This window comes from Ctenocephalides felis, unplaced genomic scaffold, assembly GCF_003426905.1.
Source record: "Ctenocephalides felis isolate EL2017-DRISC unplaced genomic scaffold, ASM342690v1 CF-g0.4_SCAFFOLD_00845, whole genome shotgun sequence".
In the NCBI taxonomy this organism is placed as follows: domain Eukaryota; kingdom Metazoa; phylum Arthropoda; class Insecta; order Siphonaptera; family Pulicidae; genus Ctenocephalides; species Ctenocephalides felis.
This window is the reverse complement of record NW_020536999.1, coordinates 84,546,395-84,566,750: the sequence shown is the minus strand read 5'-3', so window position 1 is coordinate 84,566,750 and position 20,356 is coordinate 84,546,395. Positions and strand designations below refer to the sequence as shown.

Genomic DNA, 20,356 nt, shown 5'->3' with positions numbered 1-20,356 from the left:
GATTTTGATGAATAGCAGCCAAAAATCTTGCAATAAATTCAAATTTGGTATGAGATTATAGAGGTTATTTAATTATAATTAATGGTTAATTATATTATTAACCCTTCGTCGGGCGCAGCCGATCTGACAGATACAGAGCCAATAAATTTTCATGCTGCGCCTTGGTTGAATGTTATAGAAACCTCACTCTTCAATAGCCTCCTAATTTTATATGTTTTATTTATGCGTCTTTATCATTTTGTGGTTGACCTTCACATATAGTGGCAATCGGTATTTTGATCCTAGAGATACACTGCGCCCGAACGTGCAACATTTGAACGTAAGAATATTGCAATTTTTTGTGAATGTAAGTATTCTTTTCTGTATTTTTTTACGTATTTTTGAATATATATCTCAATACTTTTCATTTAATTGCAATTTTTTGAAAGTATCTACGAGATTCACTGCGCCCGAATGTTTACTAACTTGAGTCCATACATTTTATAGGCTAGTAAATATGGCGAGTGGTAAAAAATATATAATTTAGAAAAGCCATCTCATTCAGAAGAGATTCTAAGAATGCTGAATGATGATGCTGATGAAAATAATCTTCTTGACGATTTAGGTGATGAAGTGGAAGTGACGAAGACCATCTAGAGAGTCGCGAAGTCGATTCTGAGACAGAACAAGAGGACGAACAGGATGAGAGTGAGGAAGAAAAAAAAAACATTAAACATAATGATAAATATTTTATGAGTAGAGATAAATCTACAAATGGTGTAGCAAACCTCCCTCTAATAGGACTCGAACAAAATCCCAGAACTTATTAAGACATTTACCGGTGTTATAGGAAACGCAAAAAATGCTGCAACGCCTATAGAATGTTGGAGTCATGGGAATGGTAAGAAAGATCTCCGAAGAAGATATTTTTGAGACAATTATCGCATGAACTTGTTCTTGGACAGCTAACAAAGAAGTGAAATCACGAGTGGGATACTGTTCACTTTGTAGACAGGACTCAAAAGATTCAGACCAAATTCACAGGAAAATGGCTCACAAAAACAAGAGAGCCACGAAAAAACGACGATGTGAACCGTGTACATTAGAAGCTAATATTAGACGGCTTTCAAGATTTTGTTGTGCTAAATGTCGAAAAGCACTGTGTTTCCAACATGCGATCTTTCTATGCAGTGCTTGTTGAAATGCTTCAATAAATGATAATATTTAACTATACACATTAAACTATCATTATTATATTACTTATTTTTTATAAAGTGACAAATGAAAAAAAAGTTAGAGACTGTGTATTTCAATAAAGAAAAGTGAGTGTAAATAATTTGTGCATATATACACAGGTTTTATATTTTTTCTACATTTTATAATAAATATTATTGAATTCTTTTTTTTTCTATTTATTCAAAAAGTATACATTCTGAAATATAATTAAACAAAAAATTTACACGGATATACTTAAAAACCGTTGCTGTCGGATACACTGCGCCCGAACGTGTGCGTAACGGGACTGCGCCCGACGGAGGGTTAAAGAACCCCACAACAATTGAGTGAAATCATTCTCCTCGTAATGATTACAACATTTTACATGATTTCACACAAATTTGTTTGATTTTTGACCATTCTTCTGGTATTTAAACGAACTTTATATATTTAAAATAAAAAGTGGCAAATTTTACCACAAAAGCAAAATCTTATTTTTTTTTAAGTGTTTAAATTGAATCTTTGAGATTTAATTAAAACACTTTGAGATTTCTTTAAGAATTTACTGTTTTTAGAAGATTATGTAACTTGCTTCTAATTCACTTACACATAGATTCATATTAACATTAATAAAATAACTATAATAATAAATATATTAATAATAACATTAATAATAATAACTATAATAATAAATATATTACTAATAACATTCTCATGCAAATTAATTATTTTCTTGATTTTTTTCTTCTAGTGATGAGAGTTGTCACAAACAGAAAATGTGGAGGCTTCAGGAGAAAATCATTTTATCGTTTTGTGAATGAAGAAGTACCCGAAGACAATGATTCTTATGATGATTTTTCAGAAGGAAGATATATGAGTGAGATGGAAGCGAGATATGTTGTAAGAAAATTATTGTTTAAATGAGAAAAAAGAAAGCATTTTTTCAAATATATGAAATGTCTCTTTTTTTTAGAAATGATTAAAAACAACATTTTTTTTAATTTATACACTAATTATTGAAAAATTGATAAATTTACATTTTACTTTTGAAGTATTAAAATAAAAATTGATATTTTAGATAAATGCTGATTAAAGTTCAGAATTCAGTAAAAATTATAATTGATAATACTTTGAACTATAAATCTAGGTATGGTTACATGCATATTAAAAGACTAAAAATTCGGAATTTATTTTACTATTGTTCATGTTTATATAATATTGTGTGTATTTTGTATTTTGCTAGACCTAAGTCCGAAAATATTTTCAAATTATTTTGTACACTGTGCTGTGTTTTCAAAATTTGTTATACTTAATATTTTTTTCTATCTTCCGCAGTTAAGTATTATATTTAAAGGTTTTAGATACTTTATAATGATTCAAATACATTTAGTTTTTATAATGTAATTACTTTTAAATTTAATACTTTTATTTGATCTATATCATTGCCTGTAAAGCTATTTTTCATTTTTATATTGTTTTGTAGTAAAATCTATTTTGATTCCTTTATTTAATTCAAGCGAGGAAAATTAGTTATTGATTTATTAGTTGTATTCATATATTATATCTGCAAGTAAAATAATTTTATCAGGAAAGATTAATGATAAAAAGAGATGACATAACAACACATAACATGTATTCAACAAGCAACTATCGAACTATGATCAGTAAAATAAAAACTTTTTTACTATTTTTTTTTAATTTTTAAACGTCCACTGTTGGCTTTGGCTGATTTAAGAAAGAACAACCAGGGGAACTATGTTCAGTAAAATTCAAAATTCAAACTTTTATTACTATTTTTTTTTTTAATTTTTTAAACATCCATTTTTGGCTTTGGCTACTTTAAGAAAGGACAACCAGGGGACAAACAAATAGTATTTATAATGAATTAGTGTTTATACACAAACGTAAAAAAAAAACTAAACATCAGTCAAAAATGTTTAGTCCATATTTATACAATCATAATCAAAGTATTAGCTATTATAATTTTTACTGAATGAATTATTAAATTTTCAGTGAGTGTGTTTATTCAAGTTTTTTTTTTCAAGTTTAATACTACAAATGTGAAGTGAATTTAAAAAGAAAAAGTTTTAGGTTTTAATTAAAAAAAAATTTTGTTTGTAATTCAATTGTATAAGTATTAATTGTATAAGTATATAAAAAGCAAATGTTTGTTTTGATGGTTTCTGAAGAAACGATATCTTATATTTCCATAATATAGGAGTAAATATAAATGAAAAATCATATATTTTTTTTAAAAAAATCGAAGATTTAGTGTAAGAAGGCACTGACTAATATTAATGAATTCTGATAAATACAATATTTATCTAAATTAATTTAGATAATTTTTTACATCTAGTTTTTTTATCACAAATAATTTGGTAAATATTTATTTATATAGAATTCTAGAACATCAAGGCACTCTGCAACAATTGGTGGTAGCAGTTCCATGCTTCCAGTAGACAAAAGCGAAGAACGTGCTGGTACTCAAATTTTTGAAAATGAGTTGAAAGCTAATAGCCAAGGTACATAGACTTCTGGAATATATATACATATATATATTAATTTAGAAATATGAGCAAACAGCACTCTGTTTTTAGCACTAATTTATTAAATAATATTATATTAGCAAGTTTGCCCAATATAAGATGAGTCACAGTTCAAGCTGTTTATTTTGTAAACGATGTTTTTTCTTTTTATGGTAGAAATACTATCTTTTATGTTTGTGTATATATCTCGTAATTTTAGTAAAGGTGAAACCAATATGTTAATATTGTGTATAGTAAAAAGTCTTTTCTACAGAAAGTGTAACTTGTTGTCCACATACAGAAAATTCACAAAATATTGTTTTCACATACAGACAAATTTTCTGGATAATGTGTAGTTATATCCTGTTTTTAATTATTGGATTGATTATTTTGCAAGGAAAACTATTCATGAGTAATGTGTTTGACTAATTTAATATTGTGATTGTGAAATTTTGGGTTTGATAAAAGAATTGCATGGTCCATTAAGCTGAGAACTGTGGAGAAATTTATATTGAGAAGTGTAAAAGAATTAAAATTAATGTATCTGTCTAACCGGCTATCTTTTCTGAACCAATTAATTGGTAATACAAATGCAAATACCGTCGTCGTTAATCTTAGTTTGTTACACACACACACACACACACACACACATATATATATATATATATATATATATATGTGAATTGATGATTTTTTTTCAATTTATAGAAATGTCAGAAAAGGCTCTCAAAGAAGCATCAATAAGACAACGAGTAAGAGACACCTTATCTTCTGCAGGATATCACCAAGCTGTATTTGATAAAGATGACATCAATGCTTGCGAGAAATTTATTGCAAGTAAGATTTCCTTATAAATATTTTTATATCAAAATTTTCATTACCATTTTATTACCCAGACCATTCTGAACATCGTCGATTAGAGGCCGGTCAACAACCCCTGACGCCTCCATATGCCGATTCCCATTCCGGGGGTACATTGGGCGCTGGAACAGGCAGCGAGTCCTTAGCTGCCACTGGAATTGCTCCCCAAGGAGGTCCTGGGCCGACTGTTATCGAAGGACACAGACATCGGAGGAGATCAAGGGGCGCTTTGTCGGTGCCACAGGCTCCTATGCCAGGTGAGGAATAGAAATAGTATTTAGGTGGAATTTACTTAATATAGGTGTCATTTCAATTTGGAAGAATAAATATGAAGAAACAAGAATAATTGTGTTGACGAATTTATTTAGGGTTCCAACTGGTTTCAAAGAACCTCATTTTGCATTTGCTAAAACCAAAAACACATCTTGTCTTAAATAGCGTATCAATAACAAATCAATGAACAAAAATTCAATTAATGAAAATCTGTCATCCATATATATAGTTAACTTCCCGTAGGGTAAATTATAGTAATTGCAAAAAATCGGAATTTTTTATATAACCTTACGTTCTAGAGGTTTCTGAACATTTTGGTGTACCTTAGGAAATACAGTGTGTGTGTGTGTGTGTGTGTGTGCGGATACAAATTTTTGTCGACGATTTCGGGAACACCGATCAACCGATTTGATAATTTCAAAAAACATTCGATTCCTATTGATAAGGAGACGTGCTGATTAGTTTTTGGACATAATAAGTTCAGCCGTTTCGTAGATACGGGGCAAAAAGTGCCAAAAACAGTAACTCAGTCAGTTTTAAGAGAACGGAGCGTTTGATTTTAATAATTCAAAAAGCATTTTATTTGCATTGACAAAATGAAGAACTGAATAATTTTTGGGAAGGCAGGTCTAGCGGTTTCGGAGATCGAGTAAAAAAAGTAATAAAAGGGCATTTGGAGGTCAAATACGATCATTAGAGTATTTTATAAAGGTTTTAATAATAAGTATGAATTTTGTTCACATTTCCATGGGTTGCGTAATATTTTTTTGTCCGTTAGACTGCTACGCGGCGCTTACGCGTTTCGATATTTTGTCTTTATAGTTAAAGCAGCGAAAATATTCAAAATTCCAAAATATTTCAAAATATTTTTTTTTATAAAGTCAATTGATTTCAAAAAAGTCATTTTTTCAAACATTTCAAAATTCTTAAAAATCAATTTTTTTCAAAGTTTAAAATAAATTTAATCTTTGTTAAAAAAAATAATTTTTGGTACGGGAAATTCCAGCAATTTGTTTTAAAGCACGATGCCATAACTACTAGTTTATTTTTAACTTCCCAAAGGAGAAATTATGTTTATATTTATATTGACGTTTTCTCAAAAATGATTGAACCGATTTTGAAAATTCTAAAACTATTAAAAATATATCATTAATAAATTTTAGGCAAAAATCAGTCTGGTTGTTTCTTCGATTTTAATGAAACGTTGTATGGCAACCGAGTTCCTGGTCTTGATGAACATATTAAAAAATTAGAGACCTACAATAAATGGTTTAAATATTAAAAGTAATTGAAATTTGGATTAATTTACTTTCCACAATCTTGGATCGTTTCTAAAAACTCAAAAACTTTTCGAAAGATATTGGTTAGGAGTCCGGTTTTGTAAAGATCGGCCCGGCCGCTTCTTCCTAATTAAATGTTGAGTTTGTTTTGCGATTTTGATGAAACTTTGTATAACCATATATCTCGTAGTTAGAAATAACATACTAATATAAAATATCATAGCCCTACAATAAACGGTTAAATTATAAAAATTCATCAAAGTTTGAAATTTCGATAATCTACGTCTTCCGTGCACATGTAGGCGCCGTGCATATACTTTTCTTTTATCTCTGGTTCTGTGTTTTATGGATTACAGCTACTGATTACAGTTGACATCCACACTCCAAAAACATACAATTTTAAAATCCGAAATGGATGAACTGAAATAAGTAAAACCTATTAATTTTATGCAATTACAGATAACTTTCTTTGGAAGACATCAATTGGAAATTGGATTGATTATGTTTTAGTGAAAGCGAAAATTTTAATTTAGAAATAACTAATTAAATATTTTATCTAAATAAGCTTAATATAAATTCTTATTGATTAAATTGATTATATATACACATCGAGAAGTTTATGCAACTTGCCTTAAGGCAAAATGCTACTTACAACTGGTAGCCTTTACTCTATAAATTCTGCTAAACAAGAATCGTAAGAGAGCCTACACAGTATTATAATATGATATATTCATATCGTAAGAGAGTTTCTACTTTTGTTATTGGATCCTTCCGCCTTGCGGTCAGAAGGATCTCCAAAAATTCCAATAATGGATGTAAAACCAGCAGCAATAATTTCTTGCGTCTTCGATTGTGGGCTTGAAAGTTAATGGAGTAAGCAAATTCAGACAGTTCTTTACGGCGTGAAGAAAAGTCGAACGCACTTGCAGCCATCTTTCGGAATAATATGTGAATATATCATTCATGAATTTTTAGCAAAGATCAGTCGGGTCGTTTTTTGGATTTTAATGAAACGTTGTATGGCAATAGAGTTCCTGGTCTTAATGAACATACTAAAAAATTAGAGACTTACAGTAAATGGTTTAATTATAAAATGTAATCGAAATTTGGAACCGAACCGAAGGAACATAATAAAAAATTAGAGACCTACAATAAATGGTTTAATTATAAAGTGTAATCGAAATTTGGAACCGAAGGAAAAGCTTGTTTTCATAAAAAGTTCGATTTGCTAATTTTATGTTTTCTCGACGTTTCAAGCCATTCTGAATCGAATGAGGTCAAAATTGAAAAAAGTATCTGTGTGCGTGTATGAGCCGATTTTTGGCCTTTCGTCGACGTTTTGCTTAAAACCTTCTGAACCGATTTCAAACATTTAAAAGCCATTCGATATATCTCGATAAGGACTATCGTTTCTCAGTTTTGTGACAATCGGCAGAGCCGTTTCTTAGTAATGAGGAAAGTGAAAAATATCGAAGAGGCAAAAGAGAAGTGAAATATTTTAGACGAAAAATTCTGAATCGATTTTAAAAATTCGAAAACTATTTGAAAGTTTATTTATTATTTGGGAATCGAGCTGATTAGTTTTGGACAATGATCGGGCAAGCCGTCAATTAACTGTTGAAACTTTTTTCAATAAAACTTTATATGTTGATAAACATCATGATCCTAAAGAACATACTAAAATATTACGATCCTACAGCAAGTTGTTTAATTTTAAAAAATCATCAAAATCTGAAATAATATGATCTGTGTCAAAAGTCGTTTTCTGATTTCACATATTTAAAAGCCATTTTTTGGAATCTATGGGAAAATAAGTCTACAAATCTCAGTTGTATAAAAAATGTTTAAAAAAACATTAATTTAAATCATTTAATAATTTCAAGGTCTACGTACATGATATATCTGTGCAATGCTGTGCACATGATATAATTGTGCATTTTAAAATTTTATCTAAATATTTCTAAATCTCAGTTTCGGTTGATTAAATCAATTATTACACACTTCGGGAAGTTAATGCAACTTGCTTCGAGGCAAAATGCCACTTTCAACTAGTTTTCACATTGTAGTGCCCTACAGCAACTATGTACATTTATAAATCCATTGTAAATTATTTAATATAACGATTTCTCATTGTTTAAAGCCAGGTGCACGCGACGTCAGTATTTATTGTAACATATTTTCTGTCATGCTTTTATCGTAAGGTGATCCTATTTAAACATAAAATATGACTCAAGCATTTTATTTAATTCTTATAAATATGAGATAAAATCATCAAATGGATTTATTCTAATACATATATGTTTACATTCAAGTAAAATAGTTTCTTTGTACACCTTTCGATAAAAACTTGACAGAAAATATGTTACAAGAAATACTGGTGTTGTGTGCACAGTGCTTAAGACAACATTTTTGCAACTTGCTTTTAGACAAAATGCCACTTACATCTAGTTTATTCTTATTTCTAGATGCTTGCGAATGTTTATATACTGGCAGCATAAATGGCTCTTTGCTCATGGTGCAAGTGGAGACTACGAGCAGTTCTGAAAGCATTGATGATGGTGATGTCTCTCCTCCAGAAAACTGTGAGTATTTAATTATTAACGGTCATTAGTATTTAAACTAGTTGTAAATAGCATTTTGCATTAAGGCAAGTTGCGTGAACTTCCCGATATGTACACATAATAAACTTGATCAATAGGAATTGATGGACCGATTTTGTCGCACAGCAGGCCAATGTTATGGCAAGGCTATGTCATGAAAAAGTTTCCATACTAAATATTGACAAATACCATATGGTTGCTGTGCAGTCAGGCGTTTTTCCTCGGGTTGTCTGATAGAAAGCCTAACTTAAAAACCGCACAAATGTCAGAAAAAACGATTTTAGACAAAAGGGTCTTTCTGACCCAGCTTCATAACATACAAATGACGATGCAGTATATGTGTAAAACGCTTGAATGCGCAGCAAATATATGATATTTTGACAGTATTCAGTATGATTCAGTAGCATTATGTATGGAAGTTGGGGCGTAACATGGCTTTGCCATAACTTTGGACTGTTGTGCGGCAGAATTGGCCCATGAGATTCAGCTATTTAGCTAAAATGTCATATAGTCTCTGTTTAATTCCAAAATAAAATTTTTGCTTTCACTAAAAAGTAATGAATGCGATTTCCAATTAACGTCTTTCAAACATGCTTATAATATCTGTAATTGTATAAATTAAACTGGTTGTGTATGACATCGTGCCCTAAGGCAAATTGCTGGAACTTCTTGTACTGTAATGAAATGTTCGAGGAATATTAAATGTTTTGAAATAGATTATTATAAATACTGTAACACTGTCTAATATTTATTTATAAAATTATATAAACTGAACTGCCATGTTAAAATTATTCATTTAAAGTATATAAGTGAGGATTAGAACTTCAGCCAGAATTAAAATTAAAATCTGAATAATTTTCAATACACAATTTAGAAAAATTTTTTTTTTCAAAAGCAACTATTTTGTCAAAACAAGCAGAAAGTTTTTTGAATCATGCAAATCGGATGCCTAGTTCTTTCAAAAACTGCCATTTTTTGCACAATTTGCCTTTGCCAAAATCTAATCATCACTTTTCCTCATTATTACGAACTGAATGTTTTTTAGATCATTCAAATCGGTCGTTCTGTTCTCTCAAAATCTCGATTTCTATTTTTGTCACTCCTTGCTCTGTATCTCCGTAACGGCTCGACCTGCCTTTATCAAAAACTAATCACCTATCAATAGGAATCGAATGTTTTTTGAACCATTCAAATCGGTTGATCCGTGCGCCCGAAAACGTGAACAAAAAAATGCGGACATACAAAAAACACACACACATCCATTTTTTCTGAGGTATGCCAAAATGTTCAGAAACCTTCAAAACGTGAAGATATGCAAAAAAAATCATTTTCGATTTTCGGCCTATTACTATAACCAACTTACCCTGCGGCAAGTTAATTAAGGCGCTTACCAAATTTCATTACACCCATTTCGTGTTCTAAAAATATATTTTGTTTAGATGTCAACTGTAATCAGTAGCTACTTACGAAACACCAAAGAGCGTACATATGCTTCGGCACAGATTCCGATTAGAATATCATTCAAGCATAAAGCAACATTATAAAATTTGACGAATTTATTTCAGACTACAGAGTTTATCGTTTTACAAAGTTTCATCAAAGTCATTCAACATATATTCAACATTTACAACGAAGAAACGGCCCGGCCGATCTTTACCAATAACTAAATCAACAATATCTTTCGAACAGTTTTTGAATTTTTGAAATTTATTCAAGATTGTGAGCAGAAACGTGGAATAAAATTATACAAAACTGTCAAACGCTAATCTTTATCGAGCTGCTTTGAATGGCTTCTAAATTTTTAAAATCTGATTAGAATGATTCAAAAAATAATTGATTAGTTTTGTGTGTTAAGTAAAGAAGTGATTAGATTTTGGAGAAGGCAAAACAATTTTTATTTTCAAGTTTCAAAAAAAAATTTTTTTTCAAATTGTAAAAAAAATGTTTTTTTAAATATTAGAAATGATCCTGATTTTAATTTTAATTCTAGCTAAAATTCCTAAGTATATATACTTAGAATAAATAATTCTAAATTTGTACGTTTTCAGAAATATGAGATAAGGTATTTTAATACTAAATCAGCTTGATTAAGTTTTATTAACTTCCCGTAGGGTAAGTTATTGTAATGGGCCGAAAATCGAAATTGAAAATTTTTACATTTCTCGGCGTTTTGAAGGTTTCTGAACCTTTTGGCATACCTCAGAAAAAATGGGTGTGTGTGTATGTATGTATGGATACAATTTTTCGTCCACGTTTTCGGGCGTACGGATCAACCGATTTGAATGGTTTAAAAAACATATCGATTCGATTGATAAGAAGGTGTGCTGATTAGTTTTTGGCAAAGACAGGTCCAGCAGTTACGGAGATAAAGAGCATCGGAATCGGAGCATCCGATTTGAATGATCTAAAAAACATTCAATTAGCAATGATTCGGAGAAGTGTTTATTAGTTTTTCGTAAAGGCAGGCTCAACCATTTCGAAGATACGGGGCTAAATGTACAAAAAATGGCAGTTTTTGAGAGAACTAAGCGTCCGATTCAAATGATTCAAAGAACTTTCTGCTTGTCTTAACAAAATAATTGATTATGGAAAAAAAAGATTTTTGTTTCAACTTTTTTTTTTAAAAAAAAAGTTTCTTTGTATATCGAAAATAATTCAGATTCTATTTTTAATTTTGACTTTTTAATTTTGATAGTTCTAATATACTTTAAACAAATAATTTCAACTTTGCAATTCAGTTTATATAATTCTTATAAATATTAGAAGATGTTACAATATTTATATTAATCTATTTGAAAACATTCAATATTCCTCGAACATTTCGTTACGGTACGGGAATAATGTTTCAGCAATTTGCCTTAAGGCACGATGCCACACACCCCACTAGTTATGTAAACATTTATAAACGTCACAGTCCAATTTATAAGCTCTTACATTTCGTCTATAAAATATGAGTGTCAGTTACACTATTTATAAAAATCTTTATAATAATTTAATATTCATCAAATATTTTATTATAGTACGGGAAGTTCCAGCTATTTGCCTTAAGGCACGATGCAACGCACTACAAGTTTAACTTTTTACATTTTTATTTAGTGTTTACAGACACTGGACATGCAGCAATTCCACCTGGAATAAGACGCGTCGTGACTCAAGAGGCTCTCCTGGAGCAGCAACTTCTGCAGCAGCAGATGCTACAGCAGCAGGTGCAGCAACAACAACGGCAATTGGCTGCCATGCAACGGCAGCTGCAGAAGCAACGCAGGTTAATAGATTTATAAGAGAAAGATATTAAATTTTATTTTGAACGTTTTTACCATGTTGAAACATATATTTGATACATAAAACAAAATTCTTTATTTATATGATTTGTTACTTGATATGTTTCACATTTAGCAAATCTAATGTAATTACAAAAAATAAATTTTACAATACATAAAAAAAACTAGTGATGTATGGCATCGTACCTTAAGGCAAATTGCTGGAACTTCCCGTAGCGTAACGAAAATGTTCGAGAAATATTAAATGTTTTCTAAATAGATTATTATAAATGTTGTTATTGTGTCAATTTCGGTTGATTTTTTTATGATATTAAACATAATAATATCATCAAAAAAAAAAAACATAAAAATCGTCGAAATTTTTTTAACAATTCATTACAAGAAAACGGCCCAGCCGATCTTTACCAAAAACTAGTCAGCTCGATTCCCAACTAATATCTTTCGAACGGTTTTTGAATTTTCAAAATCGATTCAGAATTGCGGGCTAAAACGTGGACGAAATTTTTTTCACTTTTCTGCTATTTACAAAGAAACGGCTTTGCTGATCGTCGCGCCAAATTGATAAACGCTAGTCATCGAGATGCCTCGAATGGTTTTTAAATTTTTGAAATCGATCCAGCTGTTTTTAAGACGACGTCTATTTACAGCAAAAAATGTGTATGTGAACAACACACACATAGTTTTTCCAAATTTGGTCTCATTCGATTCAGAATGGCTTGAAAAGTCAAGAAAACATAAAATTTGCAAATCGGGTTTTTTTTTTTAAAACAAACTTATTCTCCTTTGGGAAGTTAATTAAACTAAATTGCCGTAGGGCCGTATTATTTTAGTATGTTCTAGAAGACCATGATATCTATAGCAAAAAAAATTCATAAAAGTTATCGAAAACATTTTTTTCAACAATTAATTACAAGAACGTTTCAATCCACTCTGAATCGAATGAGACCAAATTTGAAAACAGTTTTAAAATCCGTCGATTTTAAAAATGCAAAACCTGTTTGAATGATACTGGTTGGGAATCATGCTGATTAGTTGTTGGTAAAGATCTGTCAGACTGTTTCTTCTTATGTGTTTTCCATTTCTCAATTATGTGTTGAATTTTTTTTAAAGGTATTGAGGAAATTATTTATATTGTAGTGTTTACTAGTCCGTCTAATTTACTTATTAAATATAAAACACTCAAATCATCCATTTTATAGAAAAATAAAGCAGTTATTGATTTTAGAATAGCAGCTGAGTTACAACGAGAACGTGATCAGCAGGAACAGAAAAAAAAGCTGCAACAGCAACAAACAGTAAATAAAATATTTTTTAATATACTTTGTCTATATACACATAAACTTTCTTGATAATAATTATGCACTATATAATATTATTTTTTCATATTCAATTATTCAAAGTGCACAACCTGTCAATGGGCCAAGTTTAATATAAATCTCCATCACTATATTCACTTTTTTGTTATCTATTAATGATTTTTTGTAATCAGGTAAATCGTGGTGGTGAAGACAAACAAAATTTAATACAAATACAGCATGGAGCCTTGCAGCAGGAACAATTGCGTTTGATGCAGCAACAAAAGCAATTGCAGATGATGCAAGATAGACAACAAAAAGAGCAAGAGGAGCAGTTAGCGAGGGAGAAGAAGCGTTTGGAAGAAATGCAACAGGAAAGGCAACAGCGATTAGAGAAGGTGATGTTTTATCATACCTGATATAAGTACTTAAATTATTATAAAGAGTTTCTGATTTACATCAATCTTTTCTGGTTCTACTTTCCTCTTAGTTGGAACAAGAGCGTTTAAATTGCCGAGAAGAGTTGGAGGAAAAGCGTCGTCGAAGGCAAGAAAAGGAACAAGAAGAAGCAGCAGATGAAAAGAGGAGATTACTGCAGCAACAACACGATCAACAAAAACAGCAGCCTATTTTACCCAGGAGGTCTGGGGGAGCAGCAATAGATGATGAACAAATCCGGACTTTTAAACAGTTTCAGGAACAACTAAAGATTCAGAGAGAACTATTGGATAAACAGAGGGAAGAATTAGGTAACCAAATAATAAAAGACTTCATGAAGTTTTAAATATCATTAATTTTTATATTTTGTAGAAAATTTAGCTCGACAGCGAACTGCTCTAGAAGAGGACAAAATCAAGCAGCTGCAGGAGTTGGATAATCTAGAACACCAAGAGAAAATGGAGTTGGAGCTGATAGAACAACAACAGTTGCAGCTAGAGCAACAGCAGGCTATGGAGTATCAGGTGGAACAGAGACAATTGGAAATGTCGCAGAACCAACACTTGCAGAAGATCAGTCTTCCCAATCAGAAATATATGCCTAATGGAGATTCTTTCACTCGATTGTGTACAAATCCTACAACGGTAAAATAGGACGTTATACTATATCATTCAAATTTTTTAATCAAAATATTTAATAAATCAATTCATTGGCAGGTTGTCATCAAACTACCACCTGGTTTGGCTGGAACTAAGTACCACAAACACACAAAGCATGAGACTGTGAAGGGTGCAGTGAGTCTGAATATGTTTATTTAAAAAAATTGATTTAAATTAAAATTGGTTTTAAATTGTTTAATTCTTAGGTTCCTTACCATAAACATATTAACATTCAAGAGCCTCTCCATAGAGAAGATTTAGATGAAGAAATTCAAGAAGCTGAAAAACCTAAGGTAATTCTAGTTCATGATGAGTGACTAGACATATTATATTTTAATTAAATTGTTATAGATGACTGAGTCAGGCAGTTCTCCAGAGCCTCTTGAACTACCAAAAGATACATCAAGTCAGACACCAGCACCACCTAAACAACAAGCTGGATTCAACTCTCCAATGCTTCATGTACTGGCTCCTGCCTTACCAGGAGCAGGCAATGGTAATTTTTAGACATACATCCGTTATTTATTCTTCTGTTATCATAATTGTGATCATGTCAACAATCTGTATCCAAGCATACACATATACATACTACATACACAAACACACACACATACATCAATTTTTTATGAGATATGCCAAAATGTTCAGAAGATTCTGAAATGTAAAGATAAAGTTTATTTTGGAATTACTATAACCTACCCTATGGAAAGTAAACTAGTAGGCCGCATGACATCGTGTCTTAGGCAAATTGCTGGAACTTAAATAATATTTTTTTTTTAAAAGATTAACATTTTTGAAACAAATTTACTTGAAAAAATTAGATTTTTGAGAAACTATAAATTTTTGAAAAATATTTTTTTTGGAAAAAAGATACTTTTTGGAAAAAAAATGTTTTCTTTATTTTGAAATATTTTGGAAGTTCTGAACTTTTTCTCAAAGCAATCGTACTGCATTAACTGCATAGAGGCCAAATATCGAAGCGCGTAAGCGCCGCGTCGGCGTCTAACGGATAAACATTGGTACGGAACCCATAGGAATGTAAACAAAATTTATACTTATTGTTAAAATCTCTATAAAATTCTGAAAATTTTATGTGCATATGTCATTTTTTTGACATATGACATATGACATATGACCGCCAATTGGCATTTTTTTTACTTTTTTTACTGGATCTCCGAAACCGCTAGACCTGCCTCACACACACGCATATACTCCGAATCCGCACACACACATACATCCATTTCTCCTAAGGTATGCCAAATGTTCAGAAACCTCTAAAACTTAAAGATATATAAAAATTTCATTTTCGATTTTTTTGCGATTACTATAACTTACCCTACGGGAAGTTAAAAATCATTAACCTTAGAACAAATGGATGCATTGTGTGTGTGTGTGTGCGGATACAAATTTTCGTCGACGATTTCTGGAGCACGGATCAACCGATTTGAATAATTCAAAAAACATTTGATTTGTATTGATAAGGATACGTGCTGATTAGTTTTTGGCGGAGGCAGGTCTAGCCGTTCCGAAGATACGGTGCAAAAAGTGCCAAAAACGGTAACTCACTTCTTAGGAGAACGGAGCGTCCGATTTTAATAATTCAAAAAACATTTTACTTGTATTGACAAGATGAAGAACTGATCAAATTTTTGGGAATGCAGGTCTAGCTGTTATGAACTCTCAATAAAAATTAGTTTGAAAAATGTCTTTTGGCGGTCAAAAATAATCATTAGACATATGCACATCAAATTATCAGATATTTTATAGAGATTTTAATAATGTGTACACATTTTGTGTAATTTTTTTTTGGGTTTTAAAACCCAGTAAACAAATTTGTACCAAGATTTTTAATTACGGTACGGGAAGTTCCAGAAATTTGCCTTAAGACACGATGCCGTGCACCTCACTAGTTATATATATATATATATATATATATATTTTAATTTATTATTTTGTTCTATTTTCGCAGTTGCCTCTCCGACTTCGCGAACGCCAGAAAGTGCAGAAATGAAGGCACATGAAATGCTGACTGAAATTAACCAACAACTTCGTCAATATCCGCAGCAACAGTCTCAACAACAAAGTGTACAACAGCAACACATGCAATATGAATTACAACAACAGTATTTACAACACGAAATACAACAACAGCAGCATTTACAACATGAGTTACTACAGCAACAACAGCAAATACAAGAATTACAGCACCAACAGCAACTACAAGAATTACAGCATCAACAGCAACTACAAACTCATGAACCGCAATCGAATCAACAGCAGAACATTCAGCAGCATACACATGTTCAAAATGAACAGCATAATTTTCAGCAGCAAGCACCTGTTCAAAATGAACAGCATAATATTCAGCAGCAAGCACCTGTTCAAAATCAACAGCATAATATTCAGCATCAAGCACCTGTTCAAAATCAACAGCATAATATTCAGCATCAAGCACCTGTTCAAAATCAACAGCATAACATTCAGCAGCAGGCACCTGTTCAAAATCAACAGCATAATATTCAGCATCAAACACCTGTTCAAAATCAACAACATAATATTCAGCAGCAAGCACCTGTTCAAAATCAACAGCATAACATTCAGCAGCAAGCACCTGTTCAAAATCAGCAGCATAACATTCAGCAGCAAGCACCTGTTCAAAATCAACAGCATAACATTCAGCAGCAAGCACCTGTTCAATATCAACAGCTTAACATTCAGCAGCATGCACCTGTTCAAAATCAACAGCATAACATTCAGCAGCAAGCACCTGTTCAAAATCAACAGCATAACATTCAGCAGCAAGCACCTGTTCAAAATCAACAGCATAACATTCAGCAGCAAGCACCTGTTCAAAATCAACAGCATAACATTCAGCAGCAACACCTGTTCAAAATCAACAGCATAACATTCAACAGCAAGCACCTGTTCAAAATCAACAGCATAACGTTCAACAGCAAGCACCTGTTCAAGATCAACAGTGCCAACAGCAACAACCTTATCAGCAGCGACAACAGCTTCGACAACTTCAGCAATACCAAAATCAGCAAGTTCATCAGCAGTCGCAGGGTCAAAATGTGCAACCAGTAATGGAGATAAATCAACAGTTTCAGGATGCTCATAACAATGCACAAAAGGAACATAAGTTAACAAATACCATGAGAGACATTCAAAACAAACCCCGAATTGCATCAGGTGGAGGTTAGTAATTGATAATTGGCTCTTTTTTGGTAATGGTCTTACAAAATATTTGTGGTTATGGTGACCAACATTACTAGTTGAAGCATCAACTCTTACTGCTTCTTCTTCAATTTTAAAAAACTATAAAACTTACAGATCATTAGTTCATACCTTCTTTGATGGTTTATTTGCTGCCCTCAACTCGAAGTTGTCGAACAACTAAAGAATAACCAGCAGCAATAAAATATTTGTGAGTTGAATTCTTAAGTCAATACTGACAACTTCTAAACCATCCAATTTCCCCTCATAGTAATCACCGCCACAACAACAAATCCCACCGTTTTGGTGGTCACTCCTTCATCTCCTGTCCCACTTCTACATCTGCTTCCACTTCCAGCACTACCACCTCCTCCATGTCCACCATGCCCTCCATGCCAGCCACCTCTCGGCCGGTGTGGTCTCGGCTGCTGCTTTCCTGGATCGGCTAAAGGCTGCTGCAAGTTGATTGGATGCTGCGGCGTTCTCACTCAGATGCCGGCGCAGCAAGTATTACAACAGCAACAAATGCAGTTGCACGCGCAGCAGCAGCAGCACAGGATCTCCAGGCAGCAGTATTTGGAACAACAGCGGAAACAACTTCTACTGCAGCAGGAGAGAATGCAGCAGCAGTTAGAACAAGTGAATAATTGAATATATTTACCTATATTTAATAATTGATTTTGATCATTTTAGCTTCAATCTGCTTCTGCGCATCTTTTAACGCCACTGCTCCAAATTCCTGTGACAGCTCCTACTCGTGTTCTGGTTCAACAGCCTAATGATAAGGTGCAAGAGACAACTTTAACGCCAATATCAGGAGAAAGGTTAGCCCTAAACTGCATATTCGTTTTTTTTTTTATCCTGACCAGCTTGGTGTTTCTAGAGTTGGCTTTTCAAGTACATACCAGACTTAATTTGGCATTTTCTATCATTCTAAAATGTGGAGCAAACATTGGTTTTTGTGTCAAAACATATACTTTTGCATAACCATAATTAGCCACCAGTCATGGCTTTTTTAACAAATTAGCGATATTTGGAAGTCATTGTTTTTGATCACCACCCAATTCCACATTCTGCACATTATATTTTATTAGAAAATTGCTAAGCAGACATTTACTTTTAAATTGAATGTCTATTTACATATGCTATGCATTTAATTTCTTGATTTAGTAATATTTTGTTTCTTTTCTAGTGCTCCCATATACTCGACACTCATATACAAAAAAGTAATGAATTTGGATGATGTTAGTACCTCGAAGAACTCTGCGGGTAAATAATCGTATCCATATGCTTGTGGGTATATATATACTCACAAATATATATTGAGTTCTTTAATATAATGTTTTTGATGTTGGATATGTCTTGCAAAATCTTCAGGCCAGTACATCAAACAAAAAATGTAGAAGTCTTTATTAAACTACCAAACGTTTTGATATATTATTTTATATCACACTGGGTGGATTACAATTAAAAAAGAGCAAGCAGAATAAAAAAACATTAGCAGTTTTTAGCTCATTTAGTGACATAGTAAAGAAAACACTACACAATTTTTGTTCGATGTATTGGTCTGCTAATTTTTTCATAAACACATATAATATATTAAATGTTAATATTCGTTCCACTCATATCTCAAAATTCTATACAAATATATATATATATATATATATATATATATATATATATATATATATAAAGCCAGAGGTTTTTCTTCAGATGGTGAAATAATATGATAAAATTGTTCTTGGGCACATCCATCCAGTAATTAAAAACAGTTTTATTGAAAGAAAATGTTTTTATTAAAAAAAACATACGTTTTGGGTCTTGATTTGACCCATCTTCAGTGCATACAAATAAATTTGAAAAAAAAAATACAAAAACACGAAAATTGCACGAAAAAATTATGAAACACAAATTGATAAAACGTCGAGTAAGTAATAAATTTTAAATAATTGTAAAATCAAAATAAAAATAAATAATATATTTATTATAAAAAAGCTTATTCCAAAAGAAACATGTTGTCAGCTTGGAGTTTGTGTAATAAGACCCGAAACGTATGTTTCCTTAATAAAAACATTTTCTTTCAATAAAACTGTTTTTAATTACTGGATGGATGCCCAAGAACAATTTTATCATTTATAAATATATATATATATATATATATATATATATATCCAAATATACCAATTCAATATAATCACACTGATTAGTACACATGTATAATAATAACAATATCACTTTACGTCATAATCTATATTTCAGTTTTCTTGTTTCTTTACCGACCTCTCAAAGCCAAGAGAACGGCCATTAACAATTTCACATAAATTTTTTTTACGAACAAAAATATTCCAAATATTCTAGTCCTTTGTAATTTTTCTTCGTTCTGATTGTTCCTCTAATTTGTCATTTCTTGGTTATCGTCTTATTGCAATTTGAGGATATTATACATTCTTTGCTCTCATCTGCATCACCTCTTTTTTTTTGTGATCTATTGCAACCCTTTCCTGGTTCAGTATCGTCCTTACACTTTTGGTCTAAAGTCACCTCCTGATTCAGTGCCATCCTCTCGTGGTCCAGTACTGCCCTCTTCTCATCCAGTGCTGCCTTGTCGAGACCCAACTCTGTGTAATTTTCATCCTAAAAGTATTTGAACAAGGAATTAGTCTATCTGTTCTTTCCAACAAGAAATCAAACCTCCTTGCACCGGATTACCTCAGTTTCCTGTTCCTGGTATGCT

General features: G+C 31.6%; 1 protein-coding gene across 1 annotated transcript; it reads left to right on the top strand.

The window, feature by feature from the left end:
* The first annotated feature begins 558 nt into the window (after positions 1-558).
* Positions 559-18,899, top strand: LOC113391172 (histone-lysine N-methyltransferase 2D-like). Its single transcript, XM_026627129.1, has 19 exons — positions 559-604; positions 1,946-2,094; positions 3,593-3,716; positions 4,428-4,556; positions 4,616-4,837; positions 8,599-8,715; positions 11,830-11,998; positions 13,240-13,309; positions 13,504-13,707; positions 13,800-14,058; positions 14,120-14,391; positions 14,464-14,541; positions 14,613-14,699; positions 14,758-14,902; positions 16,376-17,253; positions 17,307-17,604; positions 17,894-18,261; positions 18,316-18,446; positions 18,815-18,899. Exons 1-19 carry the CDS (start codon positions 559-561, stop codon positions 18,897-18,899), a joined length of 3,831 nt encoding a protein of 1,276 aa, XP_026482914.1.
* The last annotated feature ends 1,457 nt before the right edge of the window (positions 18,900-20,356 follow it).